The sequence below is a fragment of the Salvia miltiorrhiza genome, chromosome 8 (genome assembly GCF_028751815.1).
Source record: "Salvia miltiorrhiza cultivar Shanhuang (shh) chromosome 8, IMPLAD_Smil_shh, whole genome shotgun sequence".
In the NCBI taxonomy this organism is placed as follows: domain Eukaryota; kingdom Viridiplantae; phylum Streptophyta; class Magnoliopsida; order Lamiales; family Lamiaceae; genus Salvia; species Salvia miltiorrhiza.
In genome coordinates this window covers 34069156-34089519 of record NC_080394.1, presented here as the reverse complement: position 1 = coordinate 34089519, position 20364 = coordinate 34069156, and the positions used below count along the sequence as shown (strand labels likewise).

Genomic DNA, 20364 nt, shown 5'->3' with positions numbered 1-20364 from the left:
TATTTAATGCTTTATTTTAGTGAAAAAAATTCATCAAACAAAAAATGTATTGAATAATTACAAATATTTATATATTTTCTTTTATTCCCGTCGATTTTCGACGGGTTACCGACTAGTTGAAGCTAAGAAGCACAAGATCTGTAAACAAATTTGCATTAAGCGAGTTCAGAGAGAAAGAGAACTAATGGAAAATGAGGGAACTAGATCTAGAAATAGATCTGCATTGAACAAGTTGAGAGAGAGAGGAGAAATAGCGAGAATTGGATAATAAGATAATTACGTGAGTGGTGGGAGAAAGAGAGTAAGAAGATTGTGAAAATTTTAGTAAAACGAATAAAATATGAGCAATGGTATAATTTTATACAAAAATTGATTAATTTTTAAGTTTTTTTTATCTAAATAAATACTTTTTATCTAGAGACAACATCCTAATGTAGCTAAAATCTTTTAGTCATAGGAACTTTTAGCCATACAAATAAAAATATGGAAATGATAGCATTTCTGACTAAAATACTATTTTAGTGTGTAACAGTGTAAAATACATATTACACACTTTTTTTGAGCGAAAAAATGTGTAATAGTGTAAAATACACTGGTACACATTTTTTCCGTAGTCACACACTTTTACGTTATTACACACTTTTCTAAAAAAGTGTGTAACAATGTAAAATACACTATTACACGATTTTCACAATTATTACATGATTTTTGAAAAAGTGTGTAACAATGTATTTTACACTGTTACACACTTTTGCAATTACACTTTTACATTATTACACACTTTTCGCAATTACACTTTCATATTAAAAAGGCTAGTTTTTTCATATTTTTATTTGGGTGGACATTTTTTCCTTTTCTTATAAAAGCAAGGTTAATTGAGCTCATTAACTCTTTTATTTTTGTTATATGAGAATAGATAATTTCATGTCACTACAAAAAAACCGGTGATTACCGGCAGCGTTTGCCGACGGTAATGGCGAGGCGGCCGCCGGAAATTGGACTACCGGCGGCATTACCGGCGGCGTCTCGCCGCCGGTAATTTTCTCGTCGGTAACACAATTACCGGCGGCAAAACACGCCGCCGGTAATTAACGGCGGTAGGTCCCGCCGTTATATTTCCTCGGTGAACGGCGGAGACCTACCGGCACAGTACCGGCGGCGAAGTTGCCGCCGGTAATATTCATCGGACGGCGGCGGTGAATATTACCGGAGATTATTTCGTTACCGGCAGTAAAATGCCGCCTCTAATTGCCGGCGGCATTATGCCGCCGGTAATTTTTTTGTAATTTAATTAATTATTATTATTATTATTTATTATTTATTTATTATTATTTATTATTATTATTATTATTATTTATTTATTTATTTATTTATTTATTTATAAGTTAGACGAACTTCCCAGTCGGTCACCCATCTTAGTTGTGCTCTAAGTCAAACACGCTTAACTTTGAAGTTCCTTTCGAATGGTCACCAGTACAGAACACTCGTATTATTGATATATATATATATAGTACCTATTAATTCATTTAAAGTCTAATTCAATATACAATATCATATATTCATAACCTTATACTCCCTCCGTCCCGCGAAGCATGACACGTTTGAGTTCGGCACGGGAATTAAGGAATTGTAGATTAGTGTTTTAAGTGTGTAATTAATAAAGTATAAAATTGATAAAGTAGGAGAGAGAAGGTAATAAAAGTGATAAAGTAGGTGAGAGAATATAAAAAAGGTGATAAAGTAGGAGAGAGAATGTAATAATTATTGACAAAAAAGGAAACGTGTCATGCTTCGTGGGACAACCCAAAATGGAAAGTGTGTCATGCTTCGCGGGACGGAGGGAGTAATATATCGAGATGGTATCGATGAGATGCTGTTAATTACGGATCGAACTCGTTTTTGTCTTTATTTTTATGTCGCAAAAGTATTTATTTATTAATTTATTATTATTATTATAATTTTTTTTAATCAATATAGTTTATACATCATAAGTATTTTATCATGATAATTGTATTTTGAATTTATTTCCATACGTCCTTATTTTTATAAAAAACAAGGAGATAATTTGTTATAAGATAAGTAATTTGAATTTATTTCCATTCGTCGTTATTTTGAATTTATTACTTTGTTACGAAGTAATTGTAATGTTGTTTGAAAACATGAAATTAATAGTTGCTTAACATAACATAAATGTAAAAAGAAAGTGCAAGTGTAATTTTGTTCCTAAACATAGTTCAAACAAATAGTTCCAAAACATGAATTAATTAAATAGTCCAAAACATGAAATTAATAGTTCCAAAACATGAAGTGCTGCTCAAGGTAGCTGACCCGACTAGGGATGGCAATCGGGTACAACGGGTACGGATAGTGACTATCCATACCCATACCCACGAACTAAATGGATAGTGGTTTTTACCCACGAAACTATCCATGGATATCAAATAGTATCCAAACCCGCTACCCGCGGATACCCGCTACTCGTCGGGTATTCACGAACCCGCTATCCGACGGGTATCCGTCACCCGCTATTCGCCGGATACCCACTATCCGCCGGATACCCGCCACCTACTATCCGTCAGATACTCACGAAACAAAATTTAAATATAAATTTACAACGAATTTAACAGAAAAAAAAATCAATATAAATAACATAGTTCAAATCCATATGTTGAAATCCACAAAGAACAATGTTTAAATTCAAATTCATCATCAACTAAAATATAAAATCCAACAAAATTCTATAATTGTTCAACAAAATTCAAATTTAAATTAGACTATTAGAATTTGGGCCTTAGTTCAGTTTCTGGTTGGACCTATTTTAAGATATAATATGATAGCTCATAATCTCAAAATATATATTCAAAGCCCATATTTTATGGAATTTTTTGTGGATATTTGACGGGTAATTGGCGGGTATTTTTCGCGGGTAAACGAGTTTCGCGGGTATGAATAGTAAGTATCTAAATCCATATCCACAAACTAAATGGATAGTGAATTGCAACCACGAAACTATCCGTGGATATCAAATGGTATCCAAACCCACCCTAATAGGTTCGGGTTTTCGCGGATATCCGTTGCCCACGGGTAGATTGCCATCCCTAGACCCGACCGCCTCATGAACTCCTCGAATTGAGCCATACGCTGCTCGAGGGCCTCACGTTCTGCTCGAGAAGCTTCTCGTTCGGCCTCACGTGCTGCTTGTTCGGCCTGAAGGCGCTCTTCCAGCGGGGAGATCCGTGTCTCATACAGCTGCTGAGACATCATGGAAGTGCCTATGCTTTGAGAAGACCCCCTACTAACCTGGCTCCTACCGGCACTTCCAGTGCCGTAGAGTCGGGACCTGTCAGGCCGTACGACCTCCAAGTAGATCTCAGGCAGCCGGTCCTCTCGCCCAGTCTCAACAGCAATGCGATGAATCTCCGCCTAATTCAGACATAACAATTGAAAATTGTATTAAAATAAATACATTTCACTATGAATTACTAATATTTGATTAAACTTAAACGCTTACATCTAGTCTCTCATCCCTCGGTGACAGAAAAGTTCCATCCTCGCGCATGTGGAGGCGGAGGAAGGTGCTATAGTTCTGTGCAGCCGGGGGGAGTCCAGTCTCCAAGCTCTGTCCATGCATATATAAGATAAATAAGTTATTATTGCGATATTATATATATATATATATATACATATATATATATATAACTTATGAATTTATTTGATAATTACTAACCAGACTCTGCTGCAGGATACGAGTGGACTGAGACCCTCCCACGTGCCTGCTGATCCCTGTACCGGGTCCATCGGGCTCAGACATCCGGTTCGCACGTGCTCGCTGGGAAACGGCCTGAACAGCCTCCTGACTCCAGTATGCCTGGAGTCCTGTCCAGAATTCGGCAGACATCCAGAGGGGTCTATCCATCTCCCGACCTTTATCGGTACTAGCCTTGAGCTTCCTCTTGTAGTCACTCATCATGTCACTGTACCTCTTGCTGGCTTTCTGTTCCCACATCGCCATGACCAATAGCTCGTCCTCAGGCGACCAAGCAAACTCTTTCTGTTGAAAGAAATAGTTAATTTAATATATAACATTTTACAATAGATAATGATAAATTTATATGCACTATAAATTCAATCATACCTGTAATTCAGCATAGTACGAATCCTTCACAGCCGGGGGAGTCAACCTCCAAGTGTACCCACCTGGGTTATCCACCCTCTTAAATGCTTTAGTGCAGGCTTTGGCCAGGCCCACTGGCTCCATCAAAGCACTGTGTAAAACTAATTTAAGGATTTGTTTGCTATATGAAAAATAATGATTTAAATTAAAATACTTACCCATTAGGCATCCTCTGAAAGACAATCCTCCCATGTGCTTTCTTAGTCGAGCTGTCCCTGATGGTGATGGCGGCAGCTGTAGGGCCTCTGGGCCGTCTAGCCCGTGAACTACTAGAGGCCTGGGGAGTCTCAGGAGTCGCAGAAATCCCTGTACCGGACCCATCAGATGTGTCATCAGTCGGCTGCTCATCCCGATCAGACCGACCAAATCGACCAAACGAAAATAAACTTCTACGCTGAGACATGTTACCTGTTTCAAATTGATTTAGATAAGCATTGACACACATAAAGTATCATGAATTACTTGAATCTAACGAAATTTCGACAGCATAACCTCCACTATCCATCAACCAAACAAACAAATACATTGTCAAATACTGGGTACAAACAAATACATTATCAAATACTGGGTACAAACAAATACATTATCAAATAACAGTTAGAAATACATGGTTACGGGGTAAGAACTTCCGATGATTGTCAAACCACGATTGTTTTCCACTCTTCGTTAGAGTGAAAGCTTCTGTATTCTCCATACAATGTGGACATGCCAATCTCCCAGCTGTACCCCACCCAGACAACTCCAACATTGTAAAATTAATCAAACTCCAACAAATTATTAATTAGATTGTAAAAACAAATTTAAAATTAATTTAACTAATTAAAATTAATCATACTTCACATATTATAATTTAATTAAAATTAATGAAATTAACATTAATTAGATTCTAACAAAATAATATTAAAAAACAAATTTAAACTTAATTAATCATACTTCAAATATTATAAATTAATTAAAATTAATTTTAATCTAACAAAATAATTAATAAATAAATCAAACAACGAAAACGAAAGCGTACGGTAGTGGTCGGCGGCGGAGCGGTGGCGATGGCGGTGTCGGCAGCGGCGCGGCGTCGTTCAACTGAAATGTTAAAGAAATAAATTAAATATATAAGATGTGAAAGTGAGAGATAAAGAGAAAGAGAGAGAAATAATACCTGCAGGGGGTGGCTGGCCGGCGGCGGTGGACTGACGGCGGCGGCGGTTGAGGTTCGGCGAGGCGGCGACTGGGGGGGGGGGGGGGGGGGGGGGTTTCAGGGCAAGTCTGCGTGAAAAGGGGATCTGGGCCGTATTTAATTTAACGATTAGCGGCGGCAAAATGTCGCCGCTAATTACCGACGACAATGCCGCCGGTAATATGCATTGTATTTTAATTTAAAGTTAAATTAAATTATTTTATAAATACCGGCGGCGAGACGCTGGTAATTAGCGGCGGCGACAATGCCGCCGGTAATACCGCCGGTAAACAAAAAAAAAACGATCCGCCTTGTTTTGCCGTCGTTGGGCCGCCGATAATTACTAGCGGGAATTTCGCCGCTGGTAATTTCGCCGGTATTCAGGCGTTTTTTTGTAGTGTGTATTGACTCAAATAATAAGTTAATAATTACTTCTTATCATATTTAATTAAAAATTATAATAAATAAACTTAGGATTATAAATAGAATCGCTCCTGAAAAGATATTATCCCCGAACTTGAAAGTTCAAATGCATCTTACTTATGGCTCTCCAAAGAAAGAAAGAAAAAAATGAGTCTTACATATACTTTTTCCGTCTAGTCTTAATTTTCTTTTTTTGGATATCCATAAAAAATAGTCATATTCTATTTATGGACACTACCTCACAATAGATTACCCTTCATATATTAGTTTATTTGCATATTTTATTATATGATCTCTCTCTCCACTCACAATATAATTAATTAATAATCATTATAAGGTGAGACATTTCTTCTATTCATAATATATTTAACAATTTTTATTAAAATTTGTGTATCTCCCTCCTAGAATTTACTTTTGCAGGACAAACGAAGTATTAGAGAGACTTATCATATAGGCCAACGAGCATCACAAAATATTTTATATTGCAATGGTTTTTTTCTTTTTTCTAGAGCTGAGAAAATGACAGTGATATCAGAAGAACTATCGCTATAGAAAAAATAACCGGGCAACCATGCAAAAAGCAAATTACTTTCATATAATAAGGCATTTAAAAAAAGAAAAAGAAAAAAAGGAATTTGAATGAGCAAGCAAATTCCATAATCTGTAGGAAGACAGAATTTCTTCTACTTCACTGGAGTACAAATTAGGGAAGAAATCTCATCTATCTTTGTAGCATCTGCAGATTTGTCTACATACTTGGCCTTGAGCACTACCATATCTTGTATAAGCTGCGTCATGTTTAGCTGCGACGAGCCTCCTTCCTCCACCGCCCTCTTGGCCGCCTCTCCGAGCTTCCGTGCCCTCTCTCTCCTCTCCGCCCCTTCCTCTCCTCCCTCCATCAACTCATCAATCGCCATCTTCACATCATCGCTCCTCACCTGCACCGCAGCACCATCGACAATCCCTAGCACCACCGGAATCTCCACGCCTACTCTCACCCCGGTTTTGATCACGTTCACGATGAACTTCTCGTTGCAGAACTGCTCCGCGAACATGGGCCACGTGATCATCGGCACGCCGGCGCTCACGCCCTCAAGAGTCGAGTTCCACCCGCAGTGCGTCAGAAACCCTCCCACCGACGGGTGGGACAGGATCAGCACCTGCGGCGCCCACCCCCGGATCAAGAGCCCCCTCCCTCCGATCCGCTGCTCGAATTTCTCCTCCGTCAGCCACGACACAAACTCGTCGGAGGCTTGCCTGATCACCCAAACGAAGGGGCGGTTGGAAGCTTCTAGGCCTAATCCCATCTCTATCAGCTGCGCGGCGGCCACGCGCGATATGCTCCCTAGGCAGACGTAGATGACAGAGCCGGGGGCGTGCGAGTCAAGCCATTTCAAGCAGTCGTGTCCGCCAATCGCCGCCGTGTTGCCTCTCTCCTCCTTGTCGGAATCCTCCACGTTGCAGAGCGAAACTGGTCCGATGCACCAGACCTTATTGCCTCGGAGATTAGCGTATTTCCGGACGTATTCAGTCTCCAGCTCTTGAAAAGTGTTGGCCACCGTTCCGGCCGCGCCGCCCTCGGAGTTGAAGAGCTGGTGCCGTATCTCAGCCCATTCCGGCGACAAATCTTCAACGGAGCCCCTGAGCTGAACTTTGGTGAGCTCGATCCGATGAGGCAAATCCGGCACAACGAAATACTCTGTATCAGTAGCTACATCTTCTAGAAGCTTGGAGTCCCACAACAGGTTCATGCACGCGAGAGAAAAGCAGCTGGTTCCATGAAACACGAGGCGAGGGATTCCCAGTTGGCGAGCCATTTCCGTAGCCCATGGAAAGCACATATCGGCTATCAAACAAGTAGGATTGAGTTGGAGGAGCAAAGCCAAGACCTGCTCCCGCAGCATGGCGGTTGCCTTGAAGAAGTTCAAGACGTAATGCATCGACGGAAGCATGTCGAAATGTTCGCAGCCCTCGGGCAGGCCAGCCTCGGCGCAGGGTAGCCTCAGGTGGAAGATGCGGATGCTCAATCCGGAGGCGATTGCGCGCTCCACCGTTTTATTTACTCTGCTGCCGTTCTTTGGAGTGACGAGAATGGAGACGGTGACTCCGCGCTTAGCCAGAAGCTTGGCCAAGTCCACCGCGGGAATCAGATGGCCTTGCGCCATGAACGGGAGCAGGACGAAATGAGGCGGTTTGGCATTGATCGCCATTGTACGCAGTTTATCTGTGAGAGAGATATGTCTTAGTTTGGTTTGTGCGAAGTGGAGGCGATAAATACTGGAAGCTTGGAAGTTTCTAAGTTGGAAGTGTGTGTGATGATGTAAGAGCATACACTAGCAGATTCGAGGATATTATCGGATATATTTAGGCTGTCACGCAATTTTTTTGTGGTCTCAACTGTGAAACTGATGTATGTGGATGAAACATTACCGGTTGTTCACGTGAAAGGTGAAGCAAACAATGCGCATGGATGTTGTAGAATGTGACAAACAAGTTATACCGACAAACTGATGCAGAGAAGCTTCGAGTTGATGCTGCAGGCACTGACGCGCTCGTTAACTCTTTGTCAAAATCAAGGATATAAGAGAATTCAGTTCGGACCTTGCTACTCATGAAAGCTTATCTCTCTCACCCAACACGAATTCTAGATGCATGTGGTCGACATTTGTGCAACATAACATGTTATTTCATGGCTACAGAAAATTGGAGTATCACACGTACAAAGATTTTAGTGATTCATAATATTTCATGTGGACAAAAAACTTATACAATAATACAATAGTATTGGTTCAGCAAATGAGATCTTCTATTCCAACTCGATGCTAGTATTTCAAAAAAAAAAAAAAACCCAATATTAATTCAAAGCAAAAGAATTAACTAATCCCAATTATAAAATAAAAAGGGATTTTAAAAAAATTGGACTGATCCTAAAGATATTAGCTGTGAGACTGCACCACGGTCTAACCGCCAAGATAAAATTAGTAAAAATCCATATTTTTTTCGCTCGCTCCTAATGGTTATTTCTAAGGGTGTGTAACATTAATTGTTATTTCGCTCGCTCCTAATTGGTATAGAGGGTCTAAAATACAATCAAACAGAAATTACCCAGGAGAGTTCTGGTTAAGCTCTTTAGTCGACAAGGTAATTGAAATCATGGACACATGGCGAGTCTGCTCCACACTGTAGACATAAATATCTGCATCAGAGACTCCAGTAGCAGAATATATCTATGCAGATAAGCATATAATTTATATGCAGATAAGCATATAATTTATCATTAAAAGAGACAGATTCTACAATGAGATGTGCGTCAGGACTAAAAAGCTGCAGTCGAAGGGCAAAAAACTTCAAACTCACATCTGAAGGCCCTCTTCAATGGGTTCAAATGTATCAGTTATGCTGACTGAGCTGATGGCAGTGTCCTGATGCAGTCGAGGAACTCTTCTCTATATCCAAAGGAAAGCACTGAGTCCTTCACATTGTGTAAGAGGGAGAAAGATAGAGTATCAGAGGAAATCGAATAGCAACCTTAATGATTTCTGCAATAGCCACAGTTTTGTTTATAGCCTGGCCCATTGCCTTTAAGACAATCTCTTTCACTTGTCTCTCCTGAGAAAAAAGGAAATTAACAGAATAATCATTAGCAGGCAATTTCAGCAGTATAGAGGAAAACAAACAATCCATAAAATAAACCGATGAAGTCATGCATGAGAAATTTCTCCTAAAGATATATAATCCCAATACAAACACCATTTGACTACGGGCTGTGGAATGACATGTATCCTCACAAAACGGTTGAATTTCATGTGCATTAAATCGGCAAGGGAGTAGCGTCGCGTTACATGGAGGGGAGCTTGGATGGTCTGGTGATGTTCGTCGGATTCAACCACTCGTTTGCGCTGCCAGCGTCCGAGTTGCAGCCGGATTCCATTTACTACACACATAACACCTTCAACTTACCGGATGAAATGTATAGCGGTCACGATCTTGGCATTTTTTATGAATTACTCGTAGCAAGACTTGGTCTCCTTGTTAATTATCCCTGCGACTTTCTAAGCTTCAAAAAGATTCATCCACCACCTATATGGTATACTCCCACCACCACCACCATTATATAATGCTCATTTATTTTTCATCAAATTTTCTTTATTAATATAATTAATGACATGTATATGATCGTGTTTTGAGTATCAATTCTAGTACTATGATGTTTTATAGTATTTTTATTTTTAATCTTCGAGGATTCATAATATTGTTACCATATAATATATATGATGACTCACACATGCATATATGGTATTTATTTTTGGGATTAAGGTGCAGATACATCCCTAAGGTAGAGAGTCATAGAGCGTATACCCCTCGCTCCATACTCGACATTGGATCAAATAGCCCCCGAAGTCCAAAAATTTAAGCAATTAAACCCACGGGATTAACGGCGTCTTCCGTCCGTTAGTTCTGGGTATTTAGTTGAAGCAAAAAAGGTGTTCGACGAAATGCCTGAGAGAAACTACTAGCGCAATTAGCATCGATATTTGAACTACAGGTTAGAACAACCATCAACAGCAAGAAAATAAACAAACGAAGGAAAGCAACAGGTTCCCATCAAGGCTACCATCAACTGCAACAAGAAAACATACCAAAACGAACAAGAACAAAGGGCCAGCCAAGGAGTACATGATTGCATACACAGGGGTCCACCGCCGCCAAACGCTCTACCAGAGGCTTCCCACCAACGAGATGCTCCCCAAAGACCTCTATCTCTCCTTGGTAAATGTAATTCTCAAAAACTTGTTCATCATCAAGTATGCAAGTTCATGTTGATCTATATATGTATATATAATTAATGTGGCAGGCGATTTGTGTGAATTTCTTTCGAGGGATCAGATTCTCGCTGGGGTGGTGGACGTACACGTTTCTGATGACCGGAGTTGCAATCGCCACCATCAGACACTCGAGCGCGGTGGAGCACGCAGTAACCAAGAGATTTGCGGTGATCCTGTGCTTTGTGGCGACGCTCATAGTGGCGGCGTTTCTAGTGATGATGGTGATTCACGCCTTCATACTGGGGGACCTGTTTCCCAACGACATCACCATTGCTATAAGCGAGAGGAAACCTAAATCATCCACCACGCGGAAATTCACCAACGCAACATGAACAAGTTTTCGAGAATTAAATTACCAAGGAGAGATAGAGGTCCTTGGGGAGCAGTCTCGTTGGTGGGAAGCCTCTGGTAGAGCGTTTGGCGGCGGCGAACCTCGCCGGAGATGCGGCGGACGAATCGACATTTTTCTCAGAGATTTCGTCGAACACCTTCCTCGCTTCAACCAGATACCCAAAACTAATGGACGGAAGGCGTCGTTAATCTCGTGGGTTTAATTGCTTAAATTTTTGGACTTCGGGGGGCTATTTGATCCAATGTCAAGTATGGGGGATATACGTTCTAGGGGCTTCTACCTTAGGGGTGCATCTGCACCTTAACCATTTAATTTTCTCATGTTTAGTGTATTCGACTCTCATTTCCTTTTTACACTAGTACGCCTGCAATGTACGAGTCATAATATATTTTATTTTTAGAAAAATTTAAAATTATGTAAAAATGTCATTATTTATGAGATAGATTAATTGATACAAAAAATGTTAATTTAAATATTACTAGTATTTAATTTAAAATTGTGTATAATAATATTAAATGTTAATGAATATTGTATAATATTCCCTCCGTCCCAAACAAAATGTCCTGTTTTCCCTTTTTGGCCGTCCCAAACGAATGTCATGTTTCCTTTTTTTGGCAATACACTCTCTCTCTATACTTAATATTTAAATAATTTCTACCAACCCACTTTATCTACTTTATACACATTTCTAAATCTCCGTGCCGAAAAGAAATAGCACATTTCGTTTGGGACGGAGGGAGTAATAATTAAATACGTAAAATAATAATTAAATTTATAGATTATAAAACAAATAATTAAAGTCAATCTCATTTTGAAAAAATAACACTAAATCATCAATATAACAAAATTAATAATCGTCGTTTAATATAATATACTCCCTTCATCCACGATTTAATGTCCCACTTTGGTGTGGGCACAGAGACTAATACAGCTGAAAAATGTGATGTGGATGAAATATAAGGGTAGTTGACTAAAGTGATAAAGATAGTTGACTAAAGTGATAAAGGTGATGTGAGTGGGTCCCCTAGTGATAAAGTGTAGCAAGCACTTTTTGAAAGAGAAAAGTTTTTCGAGACCTTTAAGAAAAATGATCTAGTTCAATTAGAACTTTAATCAGAAACAGAATCGTTCTTGCGAACAACCTGCTCTGATACCAATTGTTAGGTCCGAAGGGTCTCGAATAGGTGTATGGGGGGGAATACACCTATAGACTATTTTTCAAAAGCAGGATCTCAATACAGAGATCAAAATAAAACTTTAAACACAAACAAAAACACATGTTTATTGAAAAGATATTTGATTATTTAAAGTTGACTATTTAAAGTAAATTACAAACCCTAAATCTACCCAACCCCCCCAATTCACTTCGCCGCTCTATGCTCTATTTCTCTCTCATATGCGCAGCCCTCCTGTGGCTCCAACCCTAAATTGCGCCGTCCTCTACCGCCTCTCTTGCCGCCCTTAATCGCAGTGATGAAGCGTTCCTTCCCTTGGAAAGAGTATCTAAGCGACGAGTTCATCCCCGATACTGAAGATTCACTTGGCTTCATCGATGATCCGTTGCCTGTGTACTTCCCGTTCTCCATGTCGGAGGCGTTGACGACGGCCTCCCAGGAGTCGTAGCTCGGTGCATCTGAGGTTGAAGATGAAGGAGAGCTTAGGTGCGAGCAGAGTCCATCTCCTCCGCTCCGACCTCCGATCTATCGCAGCCCTTGTCCCGCGAGACTCAGAAAGTATGAAACCCCTTCCTTACCTCGCTCATTTACTCAATCCTCTGATTTAGGTCAACGTACTGATCTTCTCTGTTATGAATCATGGGCATCGGTTTTTCTGAGCAAGGAAAACCCCTAGATCCGATGCCAAATCGAAAGATTTAGCGGAAAAATCAGGGGTCAAATCGGATGAATTAGGGGCCAAAACGGAATAATTGGGAGGGAAATCCGACGAGTGGTGGCTCACGGCATCCGAAGGCCACCATAGGTCAAGAGGGTCTCGAATAGGTGTATGGGGGGGGGGAATACACCTATAGGCTATTTTTCAAAAGCAGGATCTCAATACAGAGATCAAAACGAAACTTTAAACACAAACACAAACACCTGTTTATTGAAAAAGAGATTTGATCAAAACAGGGTTGACGACTGATACTGAAAAACTCTTCCGCAAGGAGTTATCAGTTAAGTCACAAGAACTTAACTGATGCACGTAAAGCTTCAGTCGAGTTTGATAAACAGAGATGTTATAAATCTCACTGACTATCAGAAGATAGATCAGACTGATAACATACGCAGCGGAAATCTTTTGTTTCGCAATAGCCTTTTGGGTTGAGCACGTTGTTAGTCTTTAGTTTCTCTTTGCAATTAATCAGTTTTCAGTTTATGAAAGGTAAGGGCACAAGTTGGAAAGTAAGACTGAAAGCTGTAAATAACACAAAGATTTTTACGTGGTTTGGAAAACACTTCCTACATCCACGATCGGTTGATCAGACCAACAACTTCACTCTGCAAGTGCTTACGGGTGCACTACAAACCGATGCTGTAAATAACACAGAGACTGGAAAGTAAGACTGAAAGCTGTAAGCTGTAAATAACACGATCGGTTGGAAAGTAAGACTGAAAGCTGTAAATAACACAGAGATTTTTACGTGGTTCGGAAAACACTTCCTGCATCCACGATCGGTTGATCAGACCAACAACTTCACTCTGCAAGTGCTTACGGGTGCACTACAAACCGATGCTCGTGCTTACGGGTGCACAGAAAACCGAACCGTGTGCTTGCGGGTGCACACAATCGAAACAACTGAAGATCCATTCTTCAGGTACCAACACACCTTGTTGGATTTCTCACTCCTAGCACGAACTGATACTAGGATCTCACAGAGTCAGAGTACCTTCCTGAACTCCTTTGCAACTCAAACACTCGATTTTATCGGTCGAAGGGAGGTTTGAAATCTTGCCAACTAAACTTCAAAGAACAAGTTCTTTGGAGTTAGTTTGACCTAGGCTTTGGATAATCAAGGTTTGCCTAAGGTCTAAGAGAATTTATGTAATCAGCAGTGACTGATTTTTAGCTTTGGTATTCTCTTCTTCGATTCAAGCTTTTGGGAATTTGAGCTTTTGGCTGAGAAGCAATTTTGGCAGAGCTTCAGCTTATGTTGTTGAATCGGTGAAGATTGAAGTGATCCTAGAGCGCTATTTATAGGAGAGATCTTGAATAGCTCCGTTGGCGGAGAAGGTCTTCAAGATTTCTTCCGTTGGAGGTAATTTAAACTTGGGCTGAGGCTTCAATCTTCGAGGTTCCTTGTTTGGTGAGAATGGCTATGTTGAAGAGCAAGAGATGCGACGTCATTGGTAAAGTAGTCACCAAATAGGAATGACCTCTGCAAAGAAAGGACGATCCTGAGATCTCTGCATTTAATGCGGCTGTACTTCTGGAGTAAGTGACTTCCTTTGAACGTTGGAGGTTCAGTCCGAGGAAGAATGTTTAACTGATACTTGACTTTAGTATCAATCTGCTGATTCCATGTGGCTCGCATTAAGTAATCAGTTCAAGACTGATTCTTCGACTGATACTTCAGTCGGCAACTACAGTCTTCAGTCTTCAGTCCTTCGTTATTCAGTTTTCAGTCTTCAGAACAGTAACTAAACTAGAAAAAGAACTCTAACACTTGAGTTCGAACATTTCTAGTCTATTACAAACAAAGCCTATGGATTTTGGTATCATCAAAACAAGGATTAGGATATTCCATTAAGTTCCCAACAATATCCCCCTTTTTGATGATGCCAAAACCACATAACAGTTCTAGGCAAGAAAAAGACTGAACTCAGAGCACAAGTCCTAAAATAGGGTGAATACTACTCCCCCTTGACAATAGAACCTAAAAACTTGTACTTAGAGAAAGAACACAACAGTTCAAAAACAGAACGAGGAGAAGACAGAAAAACATTAATCAGAGCCTGGACAAAGAGTCATTGTCTTCAGGTTGAGATAAAAAAGAAGTCTTTTTCATTTAAAAGAAAGACTGATGAGACGTCAGTCGAGGTACAGAGCAAGACTTACAAGAGAGTAAAAACAACAAAACTAAATACATGGGAAACCCATGGACTCCAACAGTCTGCTTGGCTGCGCCTTGAACTTCTTGATCTTCTTCTTCAGTCTTCATGTTCCTAAGCTTGTTCCATTCACACTTGTTTTCCGTTGACTTGAGGTCTTTACTGAAACGTCATCCTTACAACTTCTGGTGATCCTTTTGCTTTACCATCTTCAGTCTTTCGAGAAGATACAGGGAATTACCTTCGAGAAGGTTTTTCTCTGACTTCCTACTTTCCCCCTTTTTGGCAACATCAAAAAGAGAGCTGATGATGGAAGCTATGATCGGATAGGACTCAACTTCGATTCTCAAGCACTTGTGGAAGGACTTGAGAAGAGGATGAGTCCAGAGATGCAGAAGAGGAAGACGCCAGTATAGGGAGAGAAGGGATGAGAAGGGAGACGGAGAAGTGAAGGAGACGGAGAGATGGAGAAGAGCGGTGTGAAGGAAAGGAAAGTATGCATAGCATTTTGGAGATATTCATGTAATGCGGCTATGCATACAAACCTTAAGGGATAGGGTGAGAGACAAGAGAAATGCATGGCGAGCCTTTGGTGAAAGAAGTAAGGCAAAAGGAGGCTCGTCATACATGTAGGGAATGGATGTGAGGATGAAAAATCGAATCAGTGATAGTCGTGAGGACTAACACTGTCGATATTGCGCCGGCTGACAACGAGCTCCTGCTCATTGCTGTTGCACCATATGGAAGCTTTACAAAAAGGTGTGAGGCTCGCCTGAGAACCAGGTGAAGTCTGTCTTCTTGAGACAGGTACTTCAAACCATATGGGCCGGGCATGAGGATGGAAGACACTCTCGTCGCTGGATATAAGTGAGAATGAAGCAAGCTTCGACGTCGGAGAGACGTTGAGATTCAGTGGAAGGGTCCGGTGAAGACCAAGTATGTGAGCGTCATTCTCCCACTCCATGACTTTGTAGTCATTGATTTTCTCCTTTGTCGGAACAAAATTTTCTCTGCACTTGTTGAAAGATTGAAAATTTTTCTCACAGTGAAGGCTGTGGAGAATTGTTAGTTGATGCAGAAAACAAGCGAAGACTTCAAGGTATAAATAGATAAATTTTACCAAGAAGGAAGATGAAAAAGTTTTTCGAAAACTATGCCTAAAATGTTTTTGAAGGAAAATTTCACGTCCGCCGTCACTGCAGAGGATGGAAGCTTCAAAAGGTGAGAAAGATCATTGCATTTTGTCAAATCAATGAGATTCTCAAGATTTTCATTTCAGAGGCAAAAGGTTGGAAAGATTTTTAAGAAATGATCAGGACAAGTTAAATCAAATACAGAGTTTCCCCTTTTAAAAGTACTTGTCCTTCTCGGATATTCCATTTTCCAACAATTAAATCAGTTAAAGATTTTGAAACAAACTGATCAGTTAGAGAAAACTTTTGAATACAGACTAGACTCATAATTGAAATAACTGATTTTAAATAGTAAGTTGAAAATACTTACTGATCGACTGATCATTGTAGCCAGTCGATACCATTGATCCTGGTTATCTTATCAGGATGAGTTTACTTGAGATGAAGACTTGTCTTCATTACTTTCCACGTCAGCAGTTGTGGAGCGCCAGTTGGTTGACCACCAGTCGTCAAGACTGTTTGAGGAGAACTCCAAACACAGCATCACTCTTCTGAGTTGATGAGGCCGATCCTTCCACAAAGATCGTTGAACCTTTCTTCAGGAAGAGCTTTGGTCAGCAAGTCTGCTCTCTGAACTACGGTCGGAATCCATTCAATAGAGATATCCTTCTTTTCGACGTGATCACGAATGAAGTGATGTCGAATAGCAATATGCTTGACTCTGGTGTGATGAACTGGATTCTGCGAGATTGCAATAGCACTGGACCTGTCGCAATAGATTGGGACTTCCTTCTCTTCGATCCCATAGTCCTTCAGTTGTTGGACTAACCATAGGAGTTGTGAACAGCAGCTTCCCGTAGCAACATATTCAGCTTCAGTTGTGGAGGTGGCGACTGAAGTCTGCTTATTTGAAAACCATGAGATGTCGCAGCCCGATATAGCCAGTGATAGCGTATACCAAGTATCGTACGACTAATAAAAGAAATAGTGAAAGAAATGGAATTTGCATCTTGTATTAGCGGAAGCATTTGCAATTTATACTCATTTCCAAGAAAGATTTTAAGACCAAAAATAATTACTCGCTTGGGTGAAACATAATAAGCAATTGAAACTTAGCAAGGGTTTGAGAAGTATTTTCCCTTATGGGATATTACAGGCATAAGCAAATTTAAATAAGAGTTTCATCAGAGTTAGGCAGCGAGATGCGTTACTATATGTGTGAAGACATATAGCAGGGAGTTCAAATTCTTATAGAGTCAAAGCATATAAAGATAAATATGAGACATAGGAAAGACATAGCCAACTGACAATTCCAACAGCCTTCACCCATCCTCGCGCCAAGCCAGACCTGCACATTTAGAAATACATGCAGGGCTGAGTACCAAAAAACACTTAGTGGACTCATGCCGGAAATAATTGAAATGTTGCTCCTAGAGCTATATGTCAATCTTGCCCTTTTCAATGCATCAACAGGATTTAAGTGAGATTAAAAATACCTGTTCATGTTTTTCTATCATAAACTCATTTGCATCATCATTAGTCTGCAGACATTATATTCAGGGTATGTGCCAACTATGAGAACTCATATAACATATATATACTAGGTGAAGAGAAGGAGGCCTCCTTCAAATCACCGTGACCGGCCGACTAGAGACGGCTCACGATCACCTCTGCGCACAAAACCTTTACTGTCATATAAATCAGTCAAAGGCCGATATCTTGCATCATGATCATAGTAATGTCTTTCATAGAGGCAACATACCACATCATATTCTCATCAATAATAAATATGGCAAGTTGATAATTTTCATAATACTCATCAATAATGCTTCAACATGCTTCATTTTCATAAGATTCATCAATAATACTTCAACATGCTTCATTTTCATAAGATTTTGCATTTGAACTCATTATCATGGTAGCTAGCCATAATAGAGTTAGAATAAAGCCCACCTGTCTCAGGGGTCGATGGCGTAACGCTCAGAGTCGTACTAACGCCGGCCGTCACTCGAACCTTTGGTGGCGCACGTGGTTTAGATTGCCATGTGACAAAATAAACTCTAGTTAGAATTTCATCTAACTAATATCTTAATACTTATGCTTTCATCATATGCTTAATCTCATCTTATAACTTCTCTACTATTTACCCAATTGGACCTCCCAATTTAATTGGATATCTTATCCAATTAAAAGACTCCCAATCCTAGGTAAATAACATTCCAAAAAAAATCACTTAGTCATTCATACTTCAAACTAATCACTCATTCCACATAATACATTTAGGAATTATCACAATAGTCAAATGACTTGAAAATAATCCTATGAACTTGAAATCTTTTTCCTTGTAATTAAATTCTCAAATATTCACGTAAGCTTTGGAAAATATATAAAATTTTATAGTAGCATTTTCATGCCATAACATGGTGTATTCTTCCACCAAAACTTAAAGAAAAGCCTTAAAACAAAATCAAGGTAGGATTTTCGGACACCTACAGTTTACCATTCTGTTCTGCCTCAACTTTAACGAATAAACTGTTTTAACTCAGAAATCTCCTGGATTCAATACTTATACCGATGAAAACCTCTTTGAGTCTAGTTTCGTTTAAACAAAAGTAGAGTGAAAAAATCCAAGTGGTTTAAGAGATATGGGTGTTTTCCCACAGTCTACCAGATTCGGCAGTTTTGCACGACTGGAAGCTAGGATTTTTGAAAACTAGTAAACATTGGCCAAATGAGTTGAACTGTTACATGTATCTGTATAACACATGTATCTTTCTGTCATAAAACTTTGGGAGGCTGAATGATTTTTGGAAGTCACTGAAAAGTGTGACTCAAATGACTGCTTTTCTAGATTTCCGGCGGAAATGTGCAGTAAAAGTTTTATATTTTAAAACGGTAGTAAACGAAGTCTAAATGACTTGAAATTTTACCAGAGCTTACAAGATACATATATCTACACACTGTAAAATGTTGAAGATTTTTGGACGAGAGAAACCTCGTCGACTGATCAGTCCAGAACGTAAGAAAACTTCTCAAAATGGTTGAAATAACAACATTTATACATATCACTTTAGATCTATAATTTCACCACCATGCTCATGCATTTTCTCACTAATAACTCATCATGCTTCAATTATCATAACATATAACCCCTTCAAGGGTTTTCAAGAAATATATCTTCCTTTCTCATGCATCTAACATGTAGAGGTGTATGAGCATATGAGGAGTAGTGGAAAGTTTTGAAGGAGTTCATATGCTTTCTTTCACCAACATTTTCGAAAATCATAAGAGTAGAGAGAAGGGATTATCATGATTCAATATGCTTCAATATACATGCTTATACATCATGAAAATATATACATAACATAAGAGGAGGATTGAGGTTGCTACCAACAAGATCAATGGAGGTGGAGTAGAAGATGATGCGTAGTATGCTTGGAGCTTGTGCTTGAAGATTGGAGCACACTTGATGGCTTTAGTGTGAAGGTAGAACACTTTTGGCTTCCTTAACTCTTTCCAAAAATGGTGAAACAAGGAGAGAAGTGTGGTGGAGTGAGGAGGGGCTGCCGAATTAAAGAAGAAGAAGAGAGGGAGAGAAAGCTTGGCATTGATGAGAATTGATGGTGTGATCTTCCCATTAATGCCCAATCTTGTAGTAAATGTGTGAGGATGTCATGAAGTGAGGGGAATAGAGAGTGAGAAGAGAGAAGATGAGGAGAGAGAAGAGTGAGGGACGAGAGGGAGGGAGATGAGAGAAAGATTTGCATGTGATTGTGAGGGCTTAAAAATGGGGATTATGTTGGCTAGATAGGTTAGACCTTAGATGGCTCATCATGCTTACATATGCCTCATTTAATGGTGGAGAAAGAGAAGAGTGAGAGAGAGGTAGAGACCGAGAGAGGGAGATAGAGCAAGGGGGGAGGGAGAGGTGTGAGCATGTGCATGTGTGAACTTAAGAAGGGGGATTGTGTTGGCTAGTTAGATTAGCCTTTTAGGGGCTCCTTAATGGTGCATGTGATCTCCATTTATGGGGGAAGAGAAGAGTAATGTGGGGGAGAGGGGAGGGAGTGCTGCGTGAGGGTGAGAGGGATTGAGAGAGATCGAGAGAGGAAGAGAGATCGAGAGAGAGTGAGAGAGGAAGAGATATCGAGAGGGAGTGAGAGAGGAAGAGAGATCGAGAGGGAGTGAGAGAGGAAGAGAGATCGAGAGATATATATATATATATAAATGCTT

General features: G+C 40.0%; 3 protein-coding genes across 3 annotated transcripts; all 3 read right to left on the bottom strand.

The window, feature by feature from the left end:
• Positions 1-2792: 2792 nt before the first annotated feature.
• Positions 2793-4700, bottom strand: LOC130998375 (uncharacterized). The gene is made up of 6 exons (XM_057923795.1): positions 4637-4700; positions 4333-4582; positions 4136-4265; positions 3728-4051; positions 3512-3619; positions 2793-3423 (listed from the first exon to the last, which is right to left on the bottom strand). The coding sequence occupies exons 1-6, from the start codon at positions 4698-4700 to the stop codon at positions 3010-3012; spliced, it is 1290 nt and encodes a 429-aa protein (XP_057779778.1). The 3' UTR covers positions 2793-3009.
• A 1643-nt stretch (positions 4701-6343) lies between these two features.
• On the bottom strand, positions 6344-8205 carry LOC130997858 (UDP-glycosyltransferase 73C4-like). The gene has a single exon (XM_057923286.1). It carries the CDS (start codon positions 8099-8101, stop codon positions 6455-6457), a length of 1647 nt encoding a protein of 548 aa, XP_057779269.1. The 5' UTR covers positions 8102-8205; the 3' UTR covers positions 6344-6454.
• Positions 8206-8794: 589 nt separating this feature from the next.
• On the bottom strand, positions 8795-9525 carry LOC130997860 (uncharacterized). Its single transcript, XM_057923287.1, has 3 exons — positions 9300-9525; positions 9129-9217; positions 8795-8951 (listed from the first exon to the last, which is right to left on the bottom strand). The coding sequence occupies exons 1-3, from the start codon at positions 9522-9524 to the stop codon at positions 8873-8875; spliced, it is 393 nt and encodes a 130-aa protein (XP_057779270.1). The 5' UTR covers position 9525; the 3' UTR covers positions 8795-8872.
• Positions 9526-20364: the final 10839 nt, after the last annotated feature.

Excerpts from the sequence above, each read along its gene's own strand:
- LOC130998375 (XM_057923795.1), bottom strand. The coding sequence starts at position 4,700 with ATGTATTTGTTTGTTTGGTTGATGGATAGTGGAGGTTATGCTGTCGAA. Across the intron at positions 4,583-4,636 it reads CGAAATTTCGTTAGATTCAA|GTAACATGTCTCAGCGTAGA; the intron begins GTAATTCATGAT and ends AATTTGAAACAG. Across the intron at positions 3,620-3,727 it reads GTATCCTGCAGCAGAGTCTG|AGCTTGGAGACTGGACTCCC; the intron begins GTTAGTAATTAT and ends ATGCATGGACAG.
- LOC130997858 (XM_057923286.1), bottom strand. The coding sequence starts at position 8,101 with ATGCTCTTACATCATCACACACACTTCCAACTTAGAAACTTCCAAGCT.
- LOC130997860 (XM_057923287.1), bottom strand. The coding sequence starts at position 9,524 with ATGGTGTTTGTATTGGGATTATATATCTTTAGGAGAAATTTCTCATGC. Across the intron at positions 9,218-9,299 it reads CTATTGCAGAAATCATTAAG|AGAAGAGTTCCTCGACTGCA; the intron begins GTTGCTATTCGA and ends CTTTGGATATAG. Across the intron at positions 8,952-9,128 it reads ATTGAAGAGGGCCTTCAGAT|TGTGGAGCAGACTCGCCATG; the intron begins GTGAGTTTGAAG and ends TTATGTCTACAG.